The sequence below is a fragment of the Telmatherina bonti genome (genome assembly GCF_933228915.1).
Source record: "Telmatherina bonti genome assembly, chromosome: 16".
NCBI lineage: Eukaryota > Metazoa > Chordata > Actinopteri > Atheriniformes > Telmatherinidae > Telmatherina > Telmatherina bonti.
The window spans coordinates 36,497,695-36,523,307 of NC_136614.1; the positions used below are offsets into that span (position 1 = coordinate 36,497,695).

At 53.2% G+C, this 25,613-nt stretch overlaps 1 protein-coding gene across 1 annotated transcript in view; it reads left to right on the top strand.

Annotated features, from left to right (window-relative positions):
• epha7 (eph receptor A7) overlaps window positions 1–25,613 on the top strand; it is a 110,366-nt gene that overhangs the window by 35,414 nt on the left and 49,339 nt on the right. Inside the window, exons 4-5 of the mRNA XM_079255875.1 lie at window positions 4,213–4,368; window positions 18,960–19,295. Of these exons, the coding sequence (XP_079112001.1) occupies window positions 4,213–4,368; window positions 18,960–19,295 (492 nt within the window). The remainder of the gene's footprint in view (window positions 1–4,212; window positions 4,369–18,959; window positions 19,296–25,613) is intronic.

A 25,613-nucleotide genomic window follows, 5' to 3' on the forward strand; every position in this document is an offset into this window, starting at 1 on the left:
TTTTTTATTTGTGTAGTTTTCTTTTAGTTTAGTCTTTTTTTTATTTATTTATTTTTTTTTAAGTTTTAGCTTGCTTTGGGTTGAACTATTATAAGGCTTTGCTTTATGGATACGTTTTTGAGTTGTCGTGTATTTTTTTAATCGCAGAGTTTAGTGTAGAAATCAGTCTTATAATCCAGGCAGAATGTCCTCGTATCGTCTCCAATAAACGGCTTCAGACAGTTTTTAATTCAGGGTTTGATTCCCACTGCTTTCTGTACTTTCTAGAGACATGAGGAGCTAGATAAATATGCTTGTGTCACACACAGTGGATGAGGTGAGTAAGTGACAGAGGCTGTGAATGTAATCAAATGTAATGAATTATTTTTGCGTGACATGAAAAACTGTAATTTACGTCCCACTCTGTAATCCAGAGCGGGATCAGTGGCGGATTTGGCTGTTAATTGTGACTGTAGGTGGAGTCGTGCAGGTGTCCTCTCTGCTCCTCTGACTGGCTGCAGCTGCAGCCGGAGCGACTGAGTGCTTTAGGACGGGGAGAGACTCTCTTAACTTTACAATATGCGCTTTAAAGTCAGTCGCCAAAACACCTGGAAAGTCTCCAATAACTCCTGTAAAAGTCGCTAGATTTGTCGCTTTTCACAAAAAGTTGCCAGATTTAGCGAGAAAGTGGCTCCACGCTGCCTCTCCTGACGTAGCACGTAGCTCACGTTATGTACGTAACGAGGTGCGCTTGCTTTAACTGTCTGTGCAAAGCGGTGGAGAGTCAAGGAGGAGGGAGGAAACCCCCCCCCACAGCTAAAAACACCTGCGTGACAACAGGATACTCCGATATGACGAATATAGGCATTTTCTATATTCGCACAGAGGACTAGCCACGATATCTCCGGTATATTCGATATATCGCCCAACCCTAGATGGTGGTATCCAGAATGTTGTTCCTGGTCTGGACGGTAGAATCCAGAATGTTGTTCCTGGTCTGGACGGTAGAATCCAGAATGTTGTTCCTGGTCTGGACGGTAGAATCCAGAACGTTGTTCCTGGTCTGGACGGTAGAATCCAGAATGTTGTTCCTGGTCTGGACGGTAGAATCCAGAATGTTGTTCCTGGTCTGGACGGTAGAATCCAGAACGTTGTTCCTGGTCTGGATGGTAGTATCCAGAACGTTGTTCCTGGTCTGGATGGTAGTATCCAGAACGTTGTTCCTGGTCTGGATGGTAGTATCCAGAATGTTGTTCCTGTTCTGGATGGTAGCATCCAGAACGTTGTTCCTGGTCTGGATGGTAGTATCCAGAACGTTGTTCCTGGTCTGGATGGTAGTATCCAGAACGTTGTTCCTGGTCTGGACGGTAGAATCCAGAATGTTGTTCCTGGTCTGGACGGTAGAATCCAGAACGTTGTTCCTGGTCTGGACGGTAGAATCCAGAACGTTGTTCCTGGTCTGGATGGTAGTATCCAGAACGTTGTTCCTGGTCTGGATGGTAGTATCCAGAACGTTGTTCCTGGTCTGGATGGTAGTATCCAGAATGTTGTTCCTGGTCTGGATGGTAGTATCCAGAACGTTGTTCCTGGTCTGGATGGTAGTATCCAGAACGTTGTTCCTGGTCTGGACGGTAGAATCCAGAATGTTGTTCCTGGTCTGGATGGTAGTATCCAGAATGTTGTTCCTGGTCTGGACGGTAGAATCCAGAATGTTGTTCCTGGTCTGGACGGTAGAATCCAGAATGTTGTTCCTGGTCTGGACGGTAGAATCCAGAATGTTGTTCCTGGTCTGGATGGTAGAATCCAGAAAAATGTTGAGAGGACATGATTCCTGCTTCGTACGCGGTTTCAGTGATGGTAAAGCGAGATAAAATCCCGTCGTTTCTCCTGTCGGAACAGAAGATCGTGTTTCTGGCGTCTGCAGCGGCGTCATAAATCCAGATTGACCAGGCTTTCATGTCGCTGAACCGGGAACCCCCTCGGCCGCGTCTTCTTGAATCTGGATCTGAGTCTGAATCTGGATCTGGATCTGAACCTGGATCTAGATCTGGATCTGAACCTGGATCTGGGAGGAAGCCAGGAAGCAGGAGGACCGTCGGGCCGGCAGTACGGACACGGCGGCTCCGGCGAAGGTTTCCGGCCCGGCGTGGACGAGGACGAGGTTTGACACACCGGCATCGATCAGCCAGCGCTCACCTGGACCGTGTTTCTGTGGCCGCTGCCGAAGCGTTTTCCTTCATCCCAGCTGGTTTTTTTATCCGCATCAAGTCAATAAATGTCAGACTTGTGACTTTCCAGACAGAATTCTGGATCTGTCCACACGACGAATCTCACGCCATGTCAGCAGCCTCGGCTTTGTTCACCCGCCTGGTCAGAGGTGACACACGGAGAAGTCTGAGTGCGTATTCTTCTCTGTGTAGCGCGGCTCCCCTCCCCGATGGGACTCGGTCGGACCCCCAGCTGACCTGAGCACTCGTCAGACTAAAGACCGTCGTCTGATTCTCCTCTCGGGTGTCTTTTACCCCGCGGCGAATGCTGCAGCTCGCTGGCGCTGCTTGATGAACCCTGAGAGGGCAGGTCCCATCACACGGAGCTGGTTCCGTCTCGCCGTCTTCAGACTGTTTGCACAGGACGGATTCCTCCTGGAGACTCTGAGAGATTCTTAATGACTGCTGAGTGAAAAGAGTCCAGCGTGAAGCGGCTCAGCTGGGATATGAGGAGACATTACTGAGGATTCTCATGAACACACAGAGTCAGATTATGTTCATCTTGCAGCTCTTCAGGAAGATTAGACGTCGTCCCAGCAGGGATCCTCCTCCCGGACACACATGTGGAAACAGCTGGATGACTTCACAAACTCCTGGACCAACTTAAAGCTTAGTCTTGCTCCAAAGATGGAAGGAGGATTGTGGCGGGTCGGTGTGGAGATGAAGCGTACGAGGCGTGCAGTTGGCGTGTTGTAGGCGCCATGTTGAAGAGGAGCTTCAGGTCCAGGTGCAGCAGGGAGCGATAACAGCATCACCTGTCAGTGTGGAAGTCTGCAGAGAGCAGACCGGTTGTCGGAACCGGCCCCCACCAGCCTGACGGGTCAGCATGCAGAGCTTCGTTTGTGGAGTAGATCCTTCACTGTAACGACAGACTGCTCACCTGTCTGGGTCCTGACCGCCACACCTGCTCCTCACATGACCTCCTGCACAGTTTGCTTTGTTTTTCATCAGACCTGCGGTCCTGCAGGCCTCCAGTCCTGCAGACCTGCGGTCCTGCAGACCTCCGGTCCTGCAGACCTCCGGTCCTACAGACCTCCAGTCCTGCAGACCTCCGGTCCTGCAGACCTCCGGTCCTACAGACCTGCGGTCCTGCAGACCTCCGGTCCTGCAGACCTGCGGTCCTGCAGACCTCCGGTCCTACAGACCTCCAGACCTGCAGACCTCCATACCTGCAGACCTCCAGACCTGCAGACCTGCATACCTGCAGACCTCCAGACCTGCAGGCCTCCAGTCCTACAGACCTGCAGACCTCCAGACCTGCAGACCTCCATACCTGCAGACCTCCATACCTGCAGACCTCCATACCTGCAGACCTCCAGTCCTGCAGACCTGCAGACCTCCAGACCTGCAGACCTCCAGTCCTGCACTCCTGCAGACCTGCAGGCCTCCAGTCCTGCAGACCTGCGGTCCTGCAGACCTGCGGTCCTGCAGACCTCCAGTCCTGCAGACCTGCGGTCCTGCAGACCTCCAGTCCTGCAGACCTGCGGTCCTGCAGACCTGCGGTCCTACAGACCTCCATACCTGCAGACCTCCAGTCCTGCAGACCTGCAGTCCTGCAGACCTGCAGGCCTCCAGTCCTGCAGACCTGCAGACCTCCAGACCTGCAGACCTCCAGTCCTGCAGACCTGCAGGCCTCCAGTCCTGCAGACCTGCGGTCCTGCAGACCTCCAGTCCTGCAGACCTGCGGTCCTGCAGACCTCCAGACCTGCAGACCTGTGGTCCTGCAGACCTCCAGACCTGCAGACCTGTGGTCCTGCAGACCTCCAGACCTGCAGACCTCCAGTCCTGCAGACCTCCTGCAGGACTGCAGTCCTGTGCTGCCGGTCTGTTTTGGCTTTTTATACGTAAATACCATTTGAAGTATTCTTCAGCTGAATGTGTGGATTTGCTTCTGCTGTTGGCGTGTCCTTAACGTGTCCTTGACGTGTCAAAGACCTGTGACCGTGTTCTTCCTTCCTGTCCACAGCATGCGGCCGTGGTTTCTACAAGTCTTCGTCCCAGGACCTGCAGTGCTCTCGCTGCCCGGCGCACAGCTTCAACGACCGCGAGGGCTCGTGGCGCTGCGACTGCGAGGACGGCTACTACCGGGCGCTCTCTGACCCGCCATCTGTGGCCTGCACACGTAAGTCGCTGCGGAAACGCAGCCCAGATCCCTGACTTGCAGGTTTGGGTGTCTGTTGTCCGTCTTAGCTGGTCGCTAGAGATGAGTGCAGCACTTTGCTGTGTGAAGGTGGGCGGCGAGCGGCGGCTTCCCTTTGTCCTGAACCCGTTTAGACAGAGCGGGGGGGGGGGGCATTTATCTTAAAGAAGATGTTTTGTTTTCTGTCTTCATTTGGTTTTTTTCTCGTTGCTTTGCCGTCTGCTATGAAGGAGTGGCTCTCCTGTCAGCTCTTATCTCTGCAGGTAAACCTCCACGTGAAATCCGTGTGCCGGCTTGGCACTGATCATGTATCACAGGCCCACAGGTGCTGTGTGTTCACACACACTTCTGATGGAAAGCCGTTCATTCATGCAGCTGTTGGCTTGCAGAGCTGAAACAGGTCTGCATGTGCTGCATATCTAGTCCACATCACCAGTTGTGTTCACAGAAATAGGTCATTTCTGAAACGTTGTGTGCGACCGAGACGCTGCAGGAGCAGGATCATGCAGGAAGCTAACCCTAACGCTACATTCTGAATACTCCCACAGAGGAGTTGGGATTGGAGGTGGAAAATGCTCCTTTGTTTGTCTGCCTGCTCCTACATCTCCACACACTGCAGACGAGGTGGCTCAGCACCGGCAGGACGTCACTTTCTGCATGAGCCGTCTGCTTCAGGGAAAGCAGTGTAACTTTGCCCTCCCTCCTCGCTGGCTGCCATCCCACTCAGCCTGAGGAATGTGTGCTTGGGCGCGTCCAGAGTCAGGCGGCGGCTTCTGTCCAAAAGCTAAAACAGAATCTGGGACGTTTCTGGTGCCGCTCACATGTTTGGTACGACATGCAGCAGACTGTGGGAGAGGAGTGTCTGTCAGCGCTGCTGCACGGCCGTCGCAGAATAACACACACACACACACACACACACACACACACACACACACACACACACACACACACCCCTTCCCCTCAGGACATCTGCAGATAGCTTCAATGTGTCATCACTTGCTGGGATTTTTGTTTGTTTTTAAATATATAATAATCAGATCTCAGATTGGAGATTTAATCCAGGTTTCTTTTGTCACATTTCTAGATGTCTTTATTGATGGACGTTGTCTTGAAGTTTCTGAACGTTTACAGTTTGTCAATAACAAAGTAATGAAATCGATTGCAATTAACAGAAAATGTGTGATTTCACACATGACTCAGAGGACTTGTTAAAAAATAAAATTGATTAAAACAAATCATAAAATCAAACAAATAAATAAAACCAATAAAAAATAAACAAAATAAAAATGTGATAAGATCAAAATTTTAAATAAGCTATATTATATAAATGAACAAAATAATATAAGCTTAAAAACATAGAAAATGAAAAGTTAAAAAAAATAAGTATATAAATAAATATGAATAAACAAAAAAAATTAGCTTAAATAAGTAAGAAGAAACAAAATAAAATGCGTTGACATATGAATATATAAATGAATGAAACGAGTAAAAATCATTCTAAAATAAAGCTGGAGTCTATTCCACCAATCATCAGGCAAACACAGGTACACCTGGGCAGGTGTTGGGCCCATTTAGCCCCATTAAAATAAATTAATTTAAAAAGAAAATATAGATGAAAATGAATAAAAGAAACTTAAAAGAAAATAAAAAGTAAAAAAATTTAAAATAAGAATATGATCAAATGCAGAGACATCAAATAAATAAATTAAATATGAAAAAATAAAGTTGTGTGTCGGAAATATTAATAGTCAGCATGTAAAACCAGCATCTGGAAACCTGCTCGGGTTGTTTGTTCTGCACAAGATGTGTTTCACTCGAGTTTTTTAATTCAGAGTAATACCAGTTCAATCTGCTTTAAACCGATGACCGATTTTTAACCCAACCTGATAAATACTTCTGCCACGTTAACCTTCACACTGTTCTGCACGTGCTGGTTGTCATGTAGCGATGGTGAACGCGCTGGTTGTCATGTAGCGATGGTGAACGCGCTGGTTGTGATGTAGCGATGGTGAACGCGCTGGTTGTGATGTAGCGATGGTGAACGCGCTGGTTGTCATGTAGCGACGGTGCGGACGCTGGTTGTCATGGAGCGACGGTGAACGCGCTGGTTGTCATGTAGCGATGGTGAACGCGCTGGTTGTCATGTAGCGATGGTGAACGCGCTGGTTGTCATGTAGCGATGGTGAACGCGCTGGTTGTCATGTAGCGATGGTGAACGCGCTGGTTGTCATGTAGCGATGGTGAACGCGCTGGTTGTCATGGAGCAACGGTGCGGACGCTGGTTGTCATGGAGCGACGGTGCGGACGCTGGTTGTCATGTAGCGACGGTGCGGACGCTGGTTGTCATGGAGCGACGGTGCGGACGCTGGTTGTCATGGAGCGACGGTGCGGACGCTGGTTGTCATGGAGCGACGGTGCGGACGCTGGTTGTCATGGAGCGACGGTGCGGACGCTGGTTGTCATGGAGCGACGGTGCGGACGCTGGTTGTCATGGAGCGACGGTGCGGACGCTGGATGTCATGGAGCGACGGTGCGGACGCTGGTTGTCATGTAGCGACGGTGCGGACGCTGGTTGTCATGGAGCGACGGTGCGGACGCTGGTTGTCATGGAGCGACGGTGAACGCGCTGGTTGTCATGGAGCGACGGTGCGGACGCTGGTTGTCATGGAGCGACGGTGAACGCGCTGGTTGTCATGGAGCGGCGGTGCGGACGCTGGTTGTCATGGAGCGACGGTGCGGACGCTGGTTGTCATGGAGCGACGGTGCGGACGCTGGTTGTCATGGAGCGACGGTGAACGCGCTGGTTGTCATGGAGCGACGGTGCGGACGCTGGTTGTCATGGAGCGACGGTGCGGACGCTGGTTGTCATGGAGCGACGGTGAACGCACTGGTTGTCATGGAGCGACGGTGAACGCGCTGGTTGTCATGGAGCGACGGTGCGGACGCTGGTTGTCATGGAGCGACGGTGAACGCGCTGGTTGTCATGGAGCGACGGTGAACGCGCTGGTTGTCATGGAGCGACGGTGCGGACGCTGGTTGTCATGGAGCGACGGTGAACGCGCTGGTTGTCATGGAGCGACGGTGAACGCGCTGGTTGTCATGGAGCGACGGTGAACGCGCTGGTTGTCATGGAGCGACGGTGAACGCGCTGGTTGTCATGGAGCGGCGGTGCGGACGCTGGTTGTCATGGAGCGACGGTGCGGACGCTGGTTGTCATGGAGCGACGGGGCGGACGCTGGTTGTCATGGAGCGACGGTGCGGACGCTGGTTGTCATGGAGCGGCGGTGAACGCACTGGTTGTCATGGAGCGACGGTGAACGCGCTGGTTGTCATGGAGCGACGGTGAACGCGCTGGTTGTCATGGAGCGACGGTGCGGACGCTGGTTGTCATGGAGCGACGGTGCGGACGCTGGTTGTCATGGAGCGACGGTGCGGACGCTGGTTGTCATGGAGCGACGGTGCGGACGCTGGTTGTCATGGAGCGACGGTGAACGCGCTGGTTGTCATGGAGCGACGGTGCGGACGCTGGTTGTCATGGAGCGACGGTGCGGACGCTGGTTGTCATGGAGCGACGGTGCGGACGCTGGTTGTCATGGAGCGACGGTGAATGCGCTGGTTGTCATGGAGCGGCGGTGAACGCACTGGTTGTCATGGAGCGACGGTGCGGACGCTGGTTGTCATGGAGCGACGGTGCGGACACTGGTTGTCATGGAGCGGCGGTGAACGCGCTGGTTGTCATGGAGCGACGGTGCGGACGCTGGTTGTCATGGAGCGACGGTGCGGACGCTGGTTGTCATGGAGCGACGGTGCGGACGCTGGTTGTCATGGAGCGGCAGTGAACGCACTGGTTGTCATGGAGCGACGGTGCGGACGCTGGTTGTCATGGAGCGACGGTGCGGACGCCGGTTGTCATGGAGCGACGGTGCGGACGCTGGTTGTCATGGAGCGGCGGTGAACGCACTGGTTGTCATGGAGCGACGGTGCGGACGCTGTTCTTCTGCCTCCCGTCTCCACTATGCCGTCTTCCAGGTTGAGCTGGAACTTTAACAATATAATCTAATCTGAAACAAATATAGTACCATATTCTAATATGATTGTTTTCTGGTAAATCCGAAGAGGTGTCTCTCTGCCTCTCTCCCTTCCTCCTTCCCTCTCTACCTCCCTCCCTCCCTCCCTCTCTCTCTCTCTCTCCCCCTCCCTCTCCGTGGTGCAGAAGAAACTTGGGTGAAGGCCCATTACTCTCTTGTCCGACTGCCGTGATGGGACGTTAACGCTGATGAAGGGCGGTGTGTGCGTGTACGTGTAGAAGGCGTGTTCCCCTGCCGCGTGTCCTCTGGCTGTTACCTCGCGGTAATCACCTTGGCCGAGCAGCACAGTAATTACAGAAGTTGCCTAATGCACACTTTCCATTATTCATTTTCATTAACTGGGGTGTGCAGTGGCCGACCTCGCACCGTTAAACGTAAATATGTCTTTTCAGCTGGTCGGAGACCGTTTGTCGCCTCGTCACCGCTCCGGCACAGTTTCCATGTTTCTGTCTGTTTCTTCATTCACAGCCGGAGTAAGTCGGTGTGACCAATAGTCTCTGTGATTCCCTTTTCATGCCTCATCCAGCCGAGGAGTGAATAGTAAATGAAAATGAATTTGCGGTGGCTGAATAAATATCTTGATTGACAGATTTTTAAAATAGAGGTTTGCAAAGCTACCATGTGATCGGCCTTAGCGAAGCGGCGAGCTGGATCCCTGCCGTTCAGAGATTAAGGATTTGAGTAGAAGTCAGATGAAGATGTAATGTCATGAAATATAAATAAGATGCTGAATAAAGAAGAGAAAAGATGTTCCAGAAATGTCGCATTGTTTTCCATGCGGTGTGCCGAGTGGTGCGGAGGCACCGAAAGCTTTTGTTTGTTGAATGTTTGTCCATGTTATTCATATGCTAATGAGCGAAGGATGAGATGAGTGTGTGCGGCCTTCAGAGGAAAGAGACAGACTGAAGTTGTTGACAGGCTGTAGAGTTGCTCATCAACCATGCAACAGCTGCTGGTGCAAGCGAGCCCCCCCCCCCCCCCCCCCCCCCCCCCACCGCAGCAGCCCTTCATAAATGTCCCACCTCAACCGTCGGAGGAGCCACCCCGCCTGGAGCTGCTGGGGAACGTGGAGGAGCAGCAGAGAGAGAAACATCCAAAGTTTTTGCTTTTCAGCAACAACTTCCAGCAGAAGACGTAAAAACAGAGCAGGACAGTCCGCTAGACTCCACTGGGGACTGGGTCCGGTCGGGGACTGGGTCCGGTCGGGACTGGGTCCGGTCGGGGACCGGGTCCGGTCGGGGACTGGGTCCGGTGGGGACTGGGTCCGGTCGGGGACTGGGTCCGGTCGGGGACTGGGTCCGGTCGGGGACCGGGTCCAGCTGTAGGAGGGTGTATCCATGCGGACCGTGTTCACGCTGCACTTTGGTGAAACCAGTCAAACCATTAGAATAATATCTCCCCATTCCCACCAGAGGGGGCGCTGCACTAGTATTTAGCAGAAGAGAGGACCAGACCGACGTGAAGAAGAAAACTCTGTTTCCTCCACCTGCCAGTTAAACATGGAGACCAAACTATGGCTGTTTTGGGTTTTTATTGTGTCTTATGCAAGTATCCTGCAGAAATCCACTGCAACAATGGACGCAACACCAGACGAGGCAGAGAGGGCCCTTAACACCATCGCTATGGATTTACCCACAATGCAACGCTACGCCACATGCAGGAAGGGACTTGGTTTGTAGTCCACTTCCTGTAGTTGAAACGGACCGAGTTCTGCGTTTGTAGGCCGACCGAGTCCGGTTGTTTGGTCCGGATCAGAACTCGTTTCAGATTTCCCCAAATGAAGCGACTTTCCCAGCAAACGGACTCGGATCGGATCAGAACCGCTGATGTGGACGTGCTGTAATTCAGCTGTAGTCCAGTTACGTGCAGTTAGGAAGCCATTAGGCTGGAGCGTTCCTGCACAACAGGACCAGACCAGTTGGTCCTGTTAAACCAGTTTAAATGCAACTTCTACCAGCAAGCCCAGCTACAACCGGACCCGGTTTCAGCAAGCTGCAGAACCAACATCTCGCCAAAGCTCCGCTCCTTCAACGGGACTTTCCATATTATCGAACCCACAAAGTTATAGATGATTCTTATAAAAATCATTCATCCATGATCCTAACGGCTCGGTCCGACGGGTCGCAGGGAGCGGGTCCCAGCAGCCTTCGTGTCCCAGCAGCCTTCAGGTCCCAGCAGCCTTCGTGTCCCAGCAGCCTTCGTGTCCCAGCAGCCTTCGTGTCCCAGCGGCCTTCGTGTCCCAGCGGCCTTCGTGTCCCAGCGGCCTTCGTGTCCCAGCGGCCTTCGTGTCCCAGCGGCCTTCGTGTCCCAGCGGCCTTCAGGTCCCAGCGGCCTTCGTGTCCCAGCAGCCTTCAGGTCCCAGCGGCCTTTGTGTCCCAGCGGCCTTCAGGTCCCAGCGGCCTTCAGGTCCCAGCAGCCTTCGTGTCCCAGCAGCCTTCGTGTCCCAGCGGCCTTCGTGTCCCAGCGGCCTTCGTGTCCCAGCGGCCTTCGTGTCCCAGCGGCCTTCGTGTCCCAGCGGCCTTCAGGTCCCAGCGGCCTTCGTGTCCCAGCAGCCTTCGTGTCCCAGCGGCCTTCGTGTCCCAGCGGCCTTCGTGTCCCAGCGGCCTTCGTGTCCCAGCGGCCTTCGTGTCCCAGCGGCCTTCGGGTCCCAGCGGCCTTCGTGTCCCAGCGGCCTTCGTGTCCCAGCGGCCTTCGTGTCCCAGCGGCCTTCGGGTCCCAGCGGCCTTCGTGTCCCAGCGGCCTTCGGGTCCCAGCGGCCTTCGGGTCCCAGCGTCCTTCGTGTCCCAGCAGCCTTCGTGTCCCAGCGTCCTTCGTGTCCCAGCGTCCTTCGTGTCCCAGCGGCCTTCGTGTCCCAGCGGCCTTCGTGTCCCAGCGGCCTTCGTGTCCCAGCGGCCTTCGGGTCCCAGCGGCCTTCGGGTCCCAGCGGCCTTCGGGCGAGAGGCGGGGTACACCTGGACAGCTCGCCGGTCCGTCATATAAACACCAGAATCTGGTTCAGAGCATGCAGGGCTCTTTACAGCAGCAAAACCAACATTTCTTCCTGTTTTCTGTTGGCTGATCCACGTTTCCTTCAGATATCAGAAAGAGCCGGCAGGATAAAACCGCTCCTCTGTGTGGGGACTGAGGGGGAAGCGTGGAGGCAGCCTCTTCCCCTCAGCTGGCCTGAACGGGGAGCAAAGCTGGACTGATGCTGCTTGTAGCTTCTCCATCCTGACAGACACACACCTGCAGGGTCGGCATGGAGGTCATGGCACAGCCGTGGCTGCTCCTGCTGCGAAAGTTTTGAAGCCGTTACAAACGATGGACTGGTGTTCAGAGTGGAAATGCTGCTGTTTGACAAAAGGTTGAATTTGGCACCAAATTCCTTTTTTTCCTTCTGCTGGATATTTTATAATGTGAGACAGTAGGAGAATGGCTCTGATGCAGCAGACGGGACGTTGATGGGAGGACCCTGCTTTCTGTGGACGCAGGAAGTAAGAAGACTTCATCTTGAACTGAGTTTTTCCTTTTTGAGAAACTTCTTTGTACAAATGGTGGAATAAACATTGAAAGGACCGTGGAAAGACTAGTTCTGGATGTCGGTCCTGTTGCCTTTTCAAAAGCAAACAAAAAAACTGTTTCTGAGATTCTCATTGCATCAGACGGTGGTGAAAAAGGTCAAAATGAGCCACAGGCTCCTTTTTCTGCTTCGTTTTCATTCAGACTGGCTTCATTTACCAGAACGCGTCGAGCAGCTGAACTATTCATGGAAAGTTTAACAACTAAATCACAGGAAATTTACAGTGAACATGCAGACGCCACGTTGTTCCGTGTACATCATACCATTCTAGGTTACTGGCAGCGTGTCAGCGATCTGAGGCCTTCTGGAGGCTTCCAGCAGTTGTTTGCTTTGTGTGTGGACGTGACGCCGTGTCTCCTGCTGTCTTTCTGCTCGTCCCGGTCATGCACATGTAAAGTCCATGGAAATCACCGCGGGTTTTTGCATCCTCGCTGTAATCAGATGAGACCATGCAAATACCGAATGCAACCACTTCCAGCAAGCTTCACAGACAACAGAAAGCCGTAACCCTCGGCTGTCTGGGCTGTGGGTCGCAACACGGGGCCCCACGCGGTCACACGGGGCCCCACGCGGTCACACGGGGCCCCACGCGGTCACACGGACCCACACGGGGCCCCACGCGGCCACACGGGGCCCCACGCGGCCCCACGCGGCCACACGGGGCCCCACGCGGTCACACGGACCCACACGGGGCCCCACGCGGCCACACGCGGCCACACGGGGCCCCACGCGGTCACACGGGGCCCCACGCGGTCACACGGACCCACACGGGGCCCCACGCGGTCACACGGACCCACACGCGGCCACACGCGGCCACACGGGGCCCCACGCGGCCCCACGCGGTCACACGGGGCCCCACGCGGTCACACGGGGCCCCACGCGGTCACACGCGGCCCCACGCAGCCCCACGCGGCCACACGGGGCCCCACGCGGCCCCACGCGGCCACACGGACCCACACGGGGCCCCACGCAGCCCCACGCGGCCCCACGCGGTCACACGGGGCCCCACGCGGTCACACGGGGCCCCACGCGGCCCCACGGGGCCACACGGGGCCCCACGCGGCCCCACGGACCCACACGGGGCCACATGCAGCAATAGGAGTCTACAACTTTCTTTGCATTCCAGCAGCTGCATGCGAGTGAAAGCTCTGTGTGGGAGCTGAGGTAAACCACTACATGTGTGTATCGTGACACACACCAAGCAACGCTTTGCATATTAATCCCTGTCCACACGCCGCCATGCGTTTGTCCTGAAGCTGGTTCCAGCTTGTAGCACACACCAGGCAAGCCAAGCCAACCGGTCTCTGATTCTGAAGAGGTAAAGAACCTCCTGCATGCCGTCCGTTTAGAGGTTCTGCTGCAGCCACATCATTAGAGGCAAGGTCACAGGGTCACAACACACATTTGTAGAGGGAGGATTACCTCATGGGCGATTTGAATACCCCTGACCCCTGCTGCTCCTCTCCCCACCACTCCCCAATTAGAGCACGGTCAGCTAATAGGCTGTGGAGGGTTAAGTTAGCCCCAAGCACCTCTCAAGGCTGATAAGCAGCCCATTCTTCCCTCTTAAGCCTGGATTTACTCAGGTCTTACAACTAGCAGCGAAGAAGGGCTGAAACATGACCTAAAAGCTGCTTTCTATACTGTTAGTAAGTCGCTGATCCCGTTTTCTCACCAAAAGTTCTGCTTTCAAAGCCACGTTAGCATGGAGCTGCTATAAACGGCACACGGAGATTCCACATTCATGCCACAGACACGATCTCCCATGCTCGGTCGGAGGGAGGCTGGTAAGTGATTGAGACGTTTCAGGCTGTGCGGGCTCTGGCAGCCTAATCCGTGAAATGAAACTTGACTGGGAGGAGGGGTGAGAGGACAGGAAAAGATGAGACAGAGTGGGGGAGTGAGAGACAGAAAAAAAGAGGAACAGAGGAGGAAGAGCGACAAGCCCTTGAGCTGGAGGGAAGAGTAGACGGGCAGACAGTGGAGGGCTCACCATGTGCAGGTTCACATCACGGTCCAGACCAACATGTCGGGAAACGGAGAGACGCCAGGACAGGAGGAGGGACAAAGCTTTATATCCACCCCCCCTCGGCCTTGTTTCCATTCTCTGTCGCTGCAGGTTTTAATCACTAAATGGACTTCCTACACATACGGAGAGTGTCTGTTGGACTCATGAGCCTTTTCACAGGACTTGGAGCATCTCAGTGTTTAGTTTGGAAGCTAATGCGGAGTTAATGATGACCATGGCAGGATCTTCTTGGCTCCGTTGCAGCTTCATGGTGATCAGGACTGAACAGGATCAGGCCTGACCTGGATGATCTCATGGTTTTTAGTAGAGCTGCAGAAACATGAAGAGCAGACATGCTGATAGGGTTTCCAGTCAGTACGCCATGTCTGCACGTCTACAGCCGACGGAACTCTCCAAGAAGAAAGTTAGGTTCCTGCAACATGCAGTCCTCTATCCGTCTCTGTGTTTCCGTTTATTTCACCATCTGGGCCGAACAAGGCGATAGCAGGACATGAAAGATACCAGCAGCCGTTTTACGACATGCGCTGACGTCGCTGTGTGAAGGGTTAAATGCCAACGCGGTCGTCTGCTGGATGTCGGGAGACGTCGTAGCACAGTCGTCATCATTCGAGCCCTTTAAGCTGGTTTACGAGGCGAGCCGCCGTGATGCATGCAGCAGCATGACTTGTTGACTGTTGCTGCTGTCATTTCCACAGCAGCTGCAGGTTTTATCCTGCTAACAATGACGATTTAAACACCTCCCTGGACCATCTGGATGAATCACCAGCTGCTTTTCCTGTTTGCATGACATTAATGGTTATCGTGTGTCATGTCCTGAAACGGTTTAAACACAAAACAGCAGAACTGATGAAGTGTCCATGAGCTCTTTCATCGCTGAGCTCTCGTTGGCTTTCTGCCTGTCCACCCAGAAGCAGGCTGAAGGTTGGCGTTGTGGGGTCGGCACCATGTCATATATGTATGTTTTCCTCATGCAGATGCTGTCTGCACCACGTGGCAGCTGTCCTTTGCTGACATGTGGGACGCCTGCAGCAGCTCCAGACTGTTAACGGAAAGCTCAGTGAGCAGATCCAAAACTTTATTTCTACTGGTGTTGCTTCCAAACTCGTCAGCCATGAAGGATCTGCTTCCATCTGATCAGAAAGTCTGGATTATTTGCTCTGTAATGTGTTTTAATGTCTGACTTCAACACAAGGTGTCGGGGTGTAAAGTAGGAATAGAAGCAGAAAACAGTAGGATGGTAAATGGACTTGTACTTCTATTCTAGTAATGCAGACTCAAAGCGCTTCACCAGGGCTAAACCAGAGCGCCAGATGGGTGGGGCTAAACCAGAGCGCCAGACGGGTGGGGCTAAACCAGAGCGCCAGACGGGTGGGACTAAACCAGAGCGCCAGACGGGTGGGACTAAACCAGACGGGTGTGACTAAACCAGAGCGCCAGACGGGTGGGACTAAACCAGAGCGCCAGACGGGTGGGACTAAACCAGAGCGCCAGACGGGTGTGACTAAACCAGAGCGCCAGACGGATGGGACTAAACCAGACGGGTGTGACTAAACCAGAGCGCCAGACGGGTGGGACTAAACCAGAGCGCCAGACGGATGGGACTAAACCAGACGGGTGTGACTAAACCAGAGCGCCAGACGGATGGGACTAAACCAGAGCGCCAGACGGATGGGACTAAACCAGAGCGCCAGACGGATGGGACTAAGCCAGACGGGTGTGACTAAACCAGAGCGCCAGACGGATGGGACTAAGCCAGACGGGTGTGACTAAACCAGAGCGCCAGACGGATGGGACTAAACCAGACGGATGGGACTAAGCCAGACGGGTGTGACTAAACCAGAGCGCCAGACGGATGGGACTAAACCAGACGGGTGTGACTAAACCAGAGCGCCAGACGGGTGGGACTAAACCAGAGCGCCAGACGGGTGTGACTAAACCAGAGCGCCAGACGGATGGGACTAAACCAGAGCGCCAGACGGATGGGACTAAACCAGACGGATGGGACTAAGCCAGACGGGTGGGACTAAGCCAGACGGGTGGGACTAAGCCAGACGGGTGGGACTAAACCAGACGGGTGGGACTAAACCAGACGGGTGGGACTAAACCAGAGCGCCAGACGGATGGGACTAAACCAGACGGATGGGACTAAACCAGACGGGTGGGACTAAACCAGATGGGTGGGACTAAACCAGAGCGCCAGACGGATGGGACTAAGCCAGACGGATGGGACTAAGCCAGACGGATGGGACTAAGCCAGACGGGTGGGACTAAGCCAGACGGGTGGGACTAAACCAGACGGGTGGGACTAAACCAGACGGGTGGGACTAAACCAGAGCGCCAGACGGATGGGACTAAACCAGAAGGATGGGACTAAACCAGACGGATGGGACTAAGCCAGACGGGTGTGACTAAACCAGAGCGCCAGACGGATGGGACTAAACCAGACGGGTGTGACTAAACCAGAGCGCCAGACGGATGGGACTAAACCAGACGGGTGTGACTAAACCAGAGCGCCAGACGGATGGGACTAAACCAGAGCGCCAGACGGATGGGACTAAGCCAGACGGGTGTGACTAAACCAGAGCGCCAGACGGGTGTGACTAAACCAGAGCGCCAGACGGATGGGACTAAACCAGACGGGTGTGACTAAACCAGAGCGCCAGACGGGTGGGACTAAACCAGAGCGCCAGACGGATGGGACTAAACCAGACGGGTGTGACTAAACCAGAGCGCCAGACGGGTGTGACTAAACCAGAGCGCCAGACGGATGGGACTAAACCAGAGCGCCAGACGGATGGGACTAAGCCAGACGGATGGGACTAAACCAGACGGATGGGACTAAACCAGACGGGTGGGACTAAACCAGAGCGCCAGACGGATGGGACTAAGCCAGACGGATGGGACTAAACCAGACGGATGGGACTAAACCAGACGGGTGGGACTAAACCAGACGGGTGGGACTAAACCAGACGGATGGGACTAAACCAGACGGGTGGGACTAAACCAGAGCGCCAGACGGATGGGACTAAGCCAGACGGATGGGACTAAGCCAGACGGATGGGACTAAGCCAGACGGGTGGGACTAAGCCAGACGGGTGGGACTAAGCCAGACGGGTGGGACTAAGCCAGACGGGTGGGACTAAGCCAGACGGGTGGGACTAAACCAGAGCGCCAGACGGATGGGACTAAACCAGAGCGCCAGACGGATGGGACTAAGCCAGACGGGTGGGACTAAACCAGACGGGTGGGACTAAACCAGACGGGTGGGACTAAACCAGAGCGCCAGACGGATGGGACTAAACCAGACGGATGGGACTAAGCCAGACGGATATGTGACTAAACCAGACGGGTGGGACTAAACCAGAGCGCCAGACGGATGGGACTAAACAAGAGCGCCAGACGGATGGGACTAAACCAGACGGGTGTGACTAAACCAGAGCGCCAGACGGATGGGACTAAACCAGAGCGCCAGACGGGTGGGACTAAGCCAGACGGGTGTGACTAAACCAGAGCGCCAGACGGGTGTGACTAAACCAGAGCGCCAGACGGGTGGGACTAAGCCAGACGGGTGTGACTAAACCAGAGCGCCAGACGGGTGGGACTAAACCAGAGCGCCAGACGGGTGGGACTAAACCAGAGCGCCAGACGGATGGGACTAAACCAGAGCGCCAGACGGATGGGACTAAGCCAGACGGATGGGACTAAACCAGACGGATGGGACTAAACCAGACGGGTGGGACTAAACCAGACGGGTGGGACTAAACCAGACGGGTGGGACTAAACCAGAGCGCCAGACGGATGGGACTAAGCCAGACGGATGGGACTAAGCCAGACGGATGGGACTAAACCAGACGGGTGGGACTAAACCAGACGGGTGGGACTAAGCCAGACGGGTGGGACTAAGCCAGACGGGTGGGACTAAGCCAGACGGGTGGGACTAAGCCAGACGGATGGGACTAAGCCAGACGGGTGGGACTAAACCAGAGCGCCAGACGGATGGGACTAAACCAGAGCGCCAGACGGGTGGGACTAAACCAGAGCGCCAGACGGATGGGACTAAACCAGAGCGCCAGACGGATGGGACTAAACCAGACGGGTGGGACTAAACCAGAGCGCCAGACGGATGGGACTAAACCAGACGGGTGGGACTAAACCAGACGGGTGGGACTAAACCAGACGGGTGGGACTAAGCCAGACGGGTGGGACTAAGCCAGACGGGTGGGACTAAGCCAGACGGGTGGGACTAAGCCAGACGGATGGGACTAAGCCAGACGGGTGGGACTAAACCAGAGCGCCAGACGGATGGGACTAAACCAGAGCGCCAGACGGGTGGGACTAAACCAGAGCGCCAGACGGATGGGACTAAACCAGAGCGCCAGACGGATGGGACTAAACCAGACGGGTGGGACTAAACCAGAGCGCCAGACGGATGGGACTAAGCCAGACGGGTGGGACTAAACCAGACGGGTGGGACTAAGCCAGACGGGTGGGACTAAACCAGACGGGTGGGACTAAGCCAGACGGGTGGGACTAAGCCAGACGGGTGGGACTAAACCAGAGAAAGCCTGTTGTGTGACTGGGCGACTTTTAATGAGAAAACGTGCAGAACGAACTCTGACTGACATTGTTCTGTTTGGTCCCCGCCGCTGGACCTGGCAGCCTTTCATGCTGACCTTGGTGTCGGCCACAGCTCGCTTCCTTACGGTGTACCTGCACCAGTTTTCTGTCTCTGACTCCTATTATAATGGAGTGTCAGTGTTTGGCTCTGGGCTGAGCTGCCGTGTCCTCGTCTCAGAGAACAGCGGCAGCTCAGATCCAGTCCATGCACACACTTGGCTGTCACTCTTTTGCCACCCTGATATCTAATTCTGGCTTTCTCTGTGTCCACCTCTGACAGGACCTCCCTCTGCACCACAGAACCTGGTCTACAACATCAACCAGACCACCGTTAGCCTGGAGTGGAGTCCCCCAGCCGACAGCGGTGGTCGCAACGACGTCACCTACAGGGTTATATGCAGGCGCTGCAGCTGGGAGCCCGAGGAATGCGTGCCGTGTGGGCCAAACGTAGGATTCTCTCCTGCACAGGCAGGATTAGTGGAGACTTATGTGACCATCGTGGATCTGCTCGCACATGCCAACTACACCGTTGAGGTGGAGGCTGTGAATGGAGTGTCGGAGCTGAGCCGCACACAGAGGCTGTTTGCAGCTGTTAGCATCGCTACAGGACAAGCAGGTAAGCAGCTTTCCATTTGAATAAGGTTGTGCTGTCTTATGTGGAGAACTAACCTGGAAACCGAAAAGGACCTTTGGGAAGGGCTTACATCTGCTTTCTGAGGCTTAAATGGAGACGAACTGAGCTCCTGCTAACCTTGAGGCTGGATGTGATAATGTGTCGTCACGCCATGGCCTTCAGCTTCGCACCGTCATGTGACCCGTCTCCAAATCAGATTGATGTCAGCCGTTTACAGGCTGCGATGTGTGGCAGCATGAAGCTGCTCTTTGCCCCCGATTGACAGTTTCATTTTAAAAAGCTCTCGTATGCAACCGCGGTAATGATTCTCAGGTAATGATTCTTAGGTAATGATTCTCCGTTAACATTAATGGACATGGCCTGATGCATAATATTTCCACCATGCATATTAACCAGATTAATTTCATATGTATGTCAGCACTGCAGTGGCAAACGTGATTAGCTTAGCGGTGATGGAGACTCCGCGGCATGGGGAGTTAGCAGTGTGTTGCAGCTCAGTCCTGTGGGAATTAGCTGGAATTAAAATGCTGTTTCGCAGTGACAAACTCTCAGACCTTTTTAGTCATAATTTCTATGGATCCAACCAGCAGGATTCCTCCTCCACGCTCCAGCGTCCATGAAACACTGTTGACCCCAAAGGCGGCAAAGACGCTGATGGAGGGAGAAGTCCACCACCAGCTAGCTCCAGCCTCATTTTAGCTTGGCGCTGCATTAGCTGCCAGAGAGTGGTTTCTAGATGTGTATGTTGGAGGCAGAGGCCATGCGAAGGATGGTGATCTGAATGGACGGGGTGCGGTGCTGGGGATGTTTATGGCTCAGTTCCTGACAGGGATGCGAGCTGGAAGGTGCCTCGGCGTTTCAGGGCCACGGACACCAGGATGTCTGGAGGAAGATGACCCGCACAACAAAAACAGCAGCAGAAGCATGAACACCTGCTCTTTCAGACACACGCCGTGTTGACAAGACTCCATTACCCAGAGAACCTGCGGGAACAGGAAGCCGTTCCCCGTCGTCAGCCTGTTGGCCCACGCGGTGTCGGTTTGTCATTTAGAGTCGGTAGCAGCATTTAGCATAGTCAGCACGACGGGCTGGTAGTGGATCTGATAACCTCCACAAGACTTTGATTTTTAATAGAATCATAAGAATAATTCTATATTTTCACTGGTTAGCCAGCAGGGTGGAAGAGGCTCTGACAGTGTTTAGACCTTCATGCAACACACTAATCAGATTCAATCTGGGTCCACAGTTCGTCAGGGCGAGGGTGTGTGTACAGATTATCTGGCCCTTTGAGGGATGTTCAGGTAAAAACACCATCTTACACGCAGCTGAGACGTACTTAAAGAAGAACTCCTACATTGAACGTGTGATTAGGTTACTTTCCGACGCAGCTGGACTCTGAGAGGTCGTTCTGCTTTCCAGGGTTAAACGGGTTATTTGTTAACAGAAAGTGGATTTTTCCGTGGCTGGAAGGTTCCAGTGCACGTCAGTACCATGAACTGGTCCTGAAAGCATTCCCCGCTCTCTCTCAGCTGATGGAAACACTTAAACACGTTGGAGCTTCCTAAAACAATCAGTCCTTCCAAGGTGGCCGAGCAGAGCCGCTCATTAGAGAAGGACTGCATTATTAAAGCTTTTATGGCTCATCATCCAGAATTGATTAACCTTTGGGTGGTGAGGTGCTTTCAGCCCTCAGCAGTGAAAGAACTTAAAATAGTCAAATCCTGCCTTGTGTTCACCTGCTGAATGGAAATCAGCATGAAGATTGGCTCACAGTGGAGACGCTGGAAGCCGAAATGCGGCGTGAAAGCAGTCTCGTACGGATCTGATGAGGAATTCTCACCTCCTCTAATTATACCGAAGGAAATACCAGGAGTGAGGCTGAATCCGTACGAGGTGCTGATTGCTCCCACAAACCTAATTACCACCCGGTGTCGCGTTAAGTGACCTTAAGTACAGAACGCAAGTTAGCAGGCCTCATTCTCTGTGGCTCCAACCTCGCTGTGCTTCAACAGAAGCTCCTGATCTTGAGAGTTTGTTTCCTTTTTGCCGTCTCCCAATTCTAGAAGTGTATTTCAATCAGCACCTCATTGTGTGTCAACAGCAGTGTGGAACCATCCGACAAGGCCCTCGTAGGCCCTTCCCACCTTAGCTTTCCTCCAGCACATTTGTGAGTGGGCACCGAATTACCATTAATATTTATCCAGACATGTTGGCTGTTGAGAAAGCTGAGCAAGGAAACGTCTCGGTGGGGTTGTGCAGACATGCTAAAAGCTACAGGATCTGTGTTAACATTATGCGTTGTCATGGTCCTGTTACAGAGTGCAATTGTTAATGATTGCAGTCAGCGCAGTAACGCACGTAGCAATATGTCAGCGCAGTAACGCACGTAGCAATATGTCAGCGCAGTAACGCACGTAGCAATATGTCAGCGCAGTAACGCACGTAGCAATATGTCAGCGCAGTAACGCACGTAGCAATATGTCAGCGCAGTAACGCACGTAGCAATATGTCAGCGCAGTAACGCACGTAGCAATATGTCAGCGCAGTAACACGTAGCAATATGTCAGCGCAGTAACACGTAGCAATATGTCAGCGCAGTAACACGTAGCAATATGTCAGCGCAGTAACGCACGTAGCAATATGTCAGCGCAGTAACGCACGTAGCAATATGTCAGCGCAGTAACGCACGTAGCAATATGTCAGCGCAGTAACGCACGTAGCAATATGTCAGCGCAGTAACGCACGTAGCAATATGTCAGCGCAGTAACGCACGTAGCAATATGTCAGCGCAGTAACACGTAGCAATATGTCAGCGCAGTAACGCACGTAGCAATATGTCAGCGCAGTAACGCACGTAGCAATATGTCAGCGCAGTAACGCACGTAGCAATATGTCAGCGCAGTAACGCACGTAGCAATATGTCAGCGCAGTAACACGTAGCAATATGTCAGCGCAGTAACGCACGTAGCAATATGTCAGCGCAGTAACGCACGTAGCAATATGTCAGCGCAGTAACGCACGTAGCAATATGTCAGCGCAGTAACGCACGTAGCAATATGTCAGCGCAGTAACGCACGTAGCAATATGTCAGCGCAGTAACGCACGTAGCAATATGTCAGCGTAGTAACACGTAGCAATATATCAGCGTAGTAACACGTAGCAATATGTCAGCGTAGTAACACGTAGCAATATGTCAGCGCAGTAACACGTAGCAATATGTCAGCGTAGTAACGCACGTAGCAATATGTCAGCGCAGTAACACGTAGCAATATGTCAGCGCAGTAACGCACGTAGCAATATGTCAGCGCAGTAACGCACGTAGCAATATGTCAGCGCAGTAACACGTAGCAATATGTCAGCGCAGTAACACGTAGCAATATATCAGCGTAGTAACACGTAGCAATATGTCAGCGCAGTAACACGTAGCAATATGTCAGCGCAGTAACGCACGTAGCAATATGTCAGCGTAGTAACACGTAGCAATATGTCAGCGCAGTAACACGTAGCAATATGTCAGCGTAGTAACGCACGTAGCAATATGTCAGCGCAGTAACGCACGTAGCAATATGTCAGCGCAGTAACGCACGTAGCAATATGTCAGCGCAGTAACGCACGTAGCAACGTGTCAGCGCAGTGACGCACGTAGCAACGTGTCAGCGCAGTGACGCACGTAGCAACGTGTCAGCGCAGTGACGCACGTAGCAACGTGTCAGCGCAGTGACGCACGTAGCAACGTGTCAGCGCAGTGACGCACGTAGCAACGTGTCAGCGTTCCTGCTGCGTGCTTAGGTCTTTGGCTTTTCATGCTTGTTCAGATTTCCAGAGGTGTCCCACAGAGATCTCTCCTCAGACCTCTTCCTTTATTGAGGGAGAGATGTGGAACAAAGCAAGGCACTTCTTCCAGCACTACGACACCTAGAGGAGGAGAGAAACACGTCTAGAATATAGAATGTGACAATTTTTCATTCAGCAAGCAAAAACATGAATGTTTGCTAGTCGTTGGAACACCGCTGAGACCTTTTCAGTTTACTGCAGACGTTTGTAAAGCTGCTGCTCGCTGTGTGTGTGTGTGTGTGTGTGCGTGTGTGCGTGTGTGCGTGTGTGCGTGTGTGCGTGTGTGCGTGCGTGCGTGTGTGCGTGCGTGCGTGCGTGCGTGCGTGCGTGCGTGCGCGCATTTGAGGCATGGAGGACCTGGTGATGGAAAGCAACTTCCTGCCGCAGCAGATTGACCCTTCCGGCTTCCTGTAGGCATGCTAGAGCGTTCTGCAGGTGGTTTTGGGTCTGGATGTTTTCAGGTTGATGGCAGCTAAATGTCAATAAAAGGATCGAAAGGAGGAACATTTTTTATTCCATCATTTCAGGTGTTTGACAGCTTGACTGATTGGAGATCAGAGCCGTCGCTGTAAATGATGTCAGAGGGAGAATATGTTGCTCAGACAACCTGATCATTACATGGGATTGCTTCCTGATCAGCTGCCTGACGGCAGATCCATGCTGCAGCCACATCACAACATCCAGCTGATGTGGAGTGACTCTGGAGTCCGTCTGATTGACATCTCTCTCATCAGCACTAATGAACTGCGCTAGCGGAGCTAAAGCAGCAGCTCGGTCTTTATGGAACCAGGCGAGCTAGCTGTGAAACTCCCCAAAGCTCCGGTGGAAAGAACATTTTCATTTTTCACTCTTTTTCCTTCATTACGTTTCAACTCGTATCATGAAGACAGAAGGAAGCTCTGGTCTGCGATAAGGGGACGGTGGGAAATAATCTGCCCAGTTTGTCTTATCCTTGTTCTTCACGAGTTCATCCCCAGTTTTAATTTCTCTCCATTCATTTGTTCCGCTACATTTGGTGAATGTGGGATGATCCTGTGGCGTCCCAGGTGTACAAACCTACTTAGACGTTGAGAGAGAACAACAGGCAGTGGAATCTCTCGGTGCAGAAGGAAGGAGGGGGAAGAGACGGCGCAGCAGCACACAGGAACAGAAGCTGAGCAGTCTGAGAGCAGCCTCTGTGCTTCTGCATTTGGTGAGAATCAAATATTGGGCCTTACTTAGGCATTTTCAGACGGGCTCTGCCTTCCTGTCCTCCAGTTCGCTGCTGCAGTAGAAAGTTGGAGACGAGAGGCTGCAGAGCCGTTTGGTGATGACTAGACAGCAGTGATCCGTAGCTAGCTGCTCAGTGGTAACCTATATATCCACTTTGTTGACACTTTATATCACTTAATGGACACCGTTCTGTGCATTTGTGAAAGTAACACTTGGGGAACAATGCGGCCATTGATTTCTCCCGTTTTGTGTCCTAATCTTCCACGGTGGTCTTAAACAGAGGGAGTGATTGATTCAGAGGAGTCCCCACTGACCACTGGCAGCCAGTGTCGTTTTCTAGTTAAGCGGATCCTCCTTTGTAGCATTTGTCCCTGGTTTTACGTTACCTGGGAGCCCATTCTTTCCACTCCCCCCCCCCCCTTGCATGCTGGCAGTAATTTGATGAGAGCTGGGCGAAGCAGCAAGATTCAGCAGCTGCAATAAAGCGGCGGTGGTCTCGGAGCAGCAGCGCGGAGCACTTAACCTGTAGCTTTTCTGTAAATGGCTCCTGATTTGTCTGTCACCCAATCCGTCAGCAATGAATAATTTTCATGGAAGGTGCACTTTAATTACTTTCCCATTTAAATGGCATTATCGTGGCCTATCTAGGTAATTAATCTCACCAAGTATCCTGTTTCAGCCTTTTATTGCTGGCAGACGAGCTCCCTAAATCCCCCCAATCTGCTGTGGCTCAGTGAGTCCTCCTTCCCCGACGCTGCCGTTGGGATTGGTCCTGGCCGCGGGACGCTGCTTTGTTTGGGTGCGGCCAGGGCGGGCGGCCAGGGGGGGGGCGGGCGGGCGGGCGGGTGGGCGGGCAGGCCGGGCGGGCGCGCACCAAAACGTTTAGGAACGTTTAAGTCTGGACAAGACAAAGGAAAAGATCTCCGGGTCTCAGAGTTGGTCTTCTGCGATATGAGGCCGTTTATTTCATTCAGCTTGTCTGGAAAACTCTTTTTATTTTCAGCCATGAATGCGTTAGAACCGTCAGAAATCTGTTGGGATGTAAAGTTCTCTGGCCAAACTGTGCCGATGTCCCTAAATGTCCTTCACTAAGAGGCTCCTCGTTGTATTTACTGCTTTACTGCTGCTAGCTTGGGTTAGAGTACAATAAAGTTTACCTGATTTTATTTTGTATTTTTATTTAAAATAACCACGTCCCTGTCCTTAGAAATGAACATAGATTAATGTATTTATGGATCTCTGTCTCTACTGGGA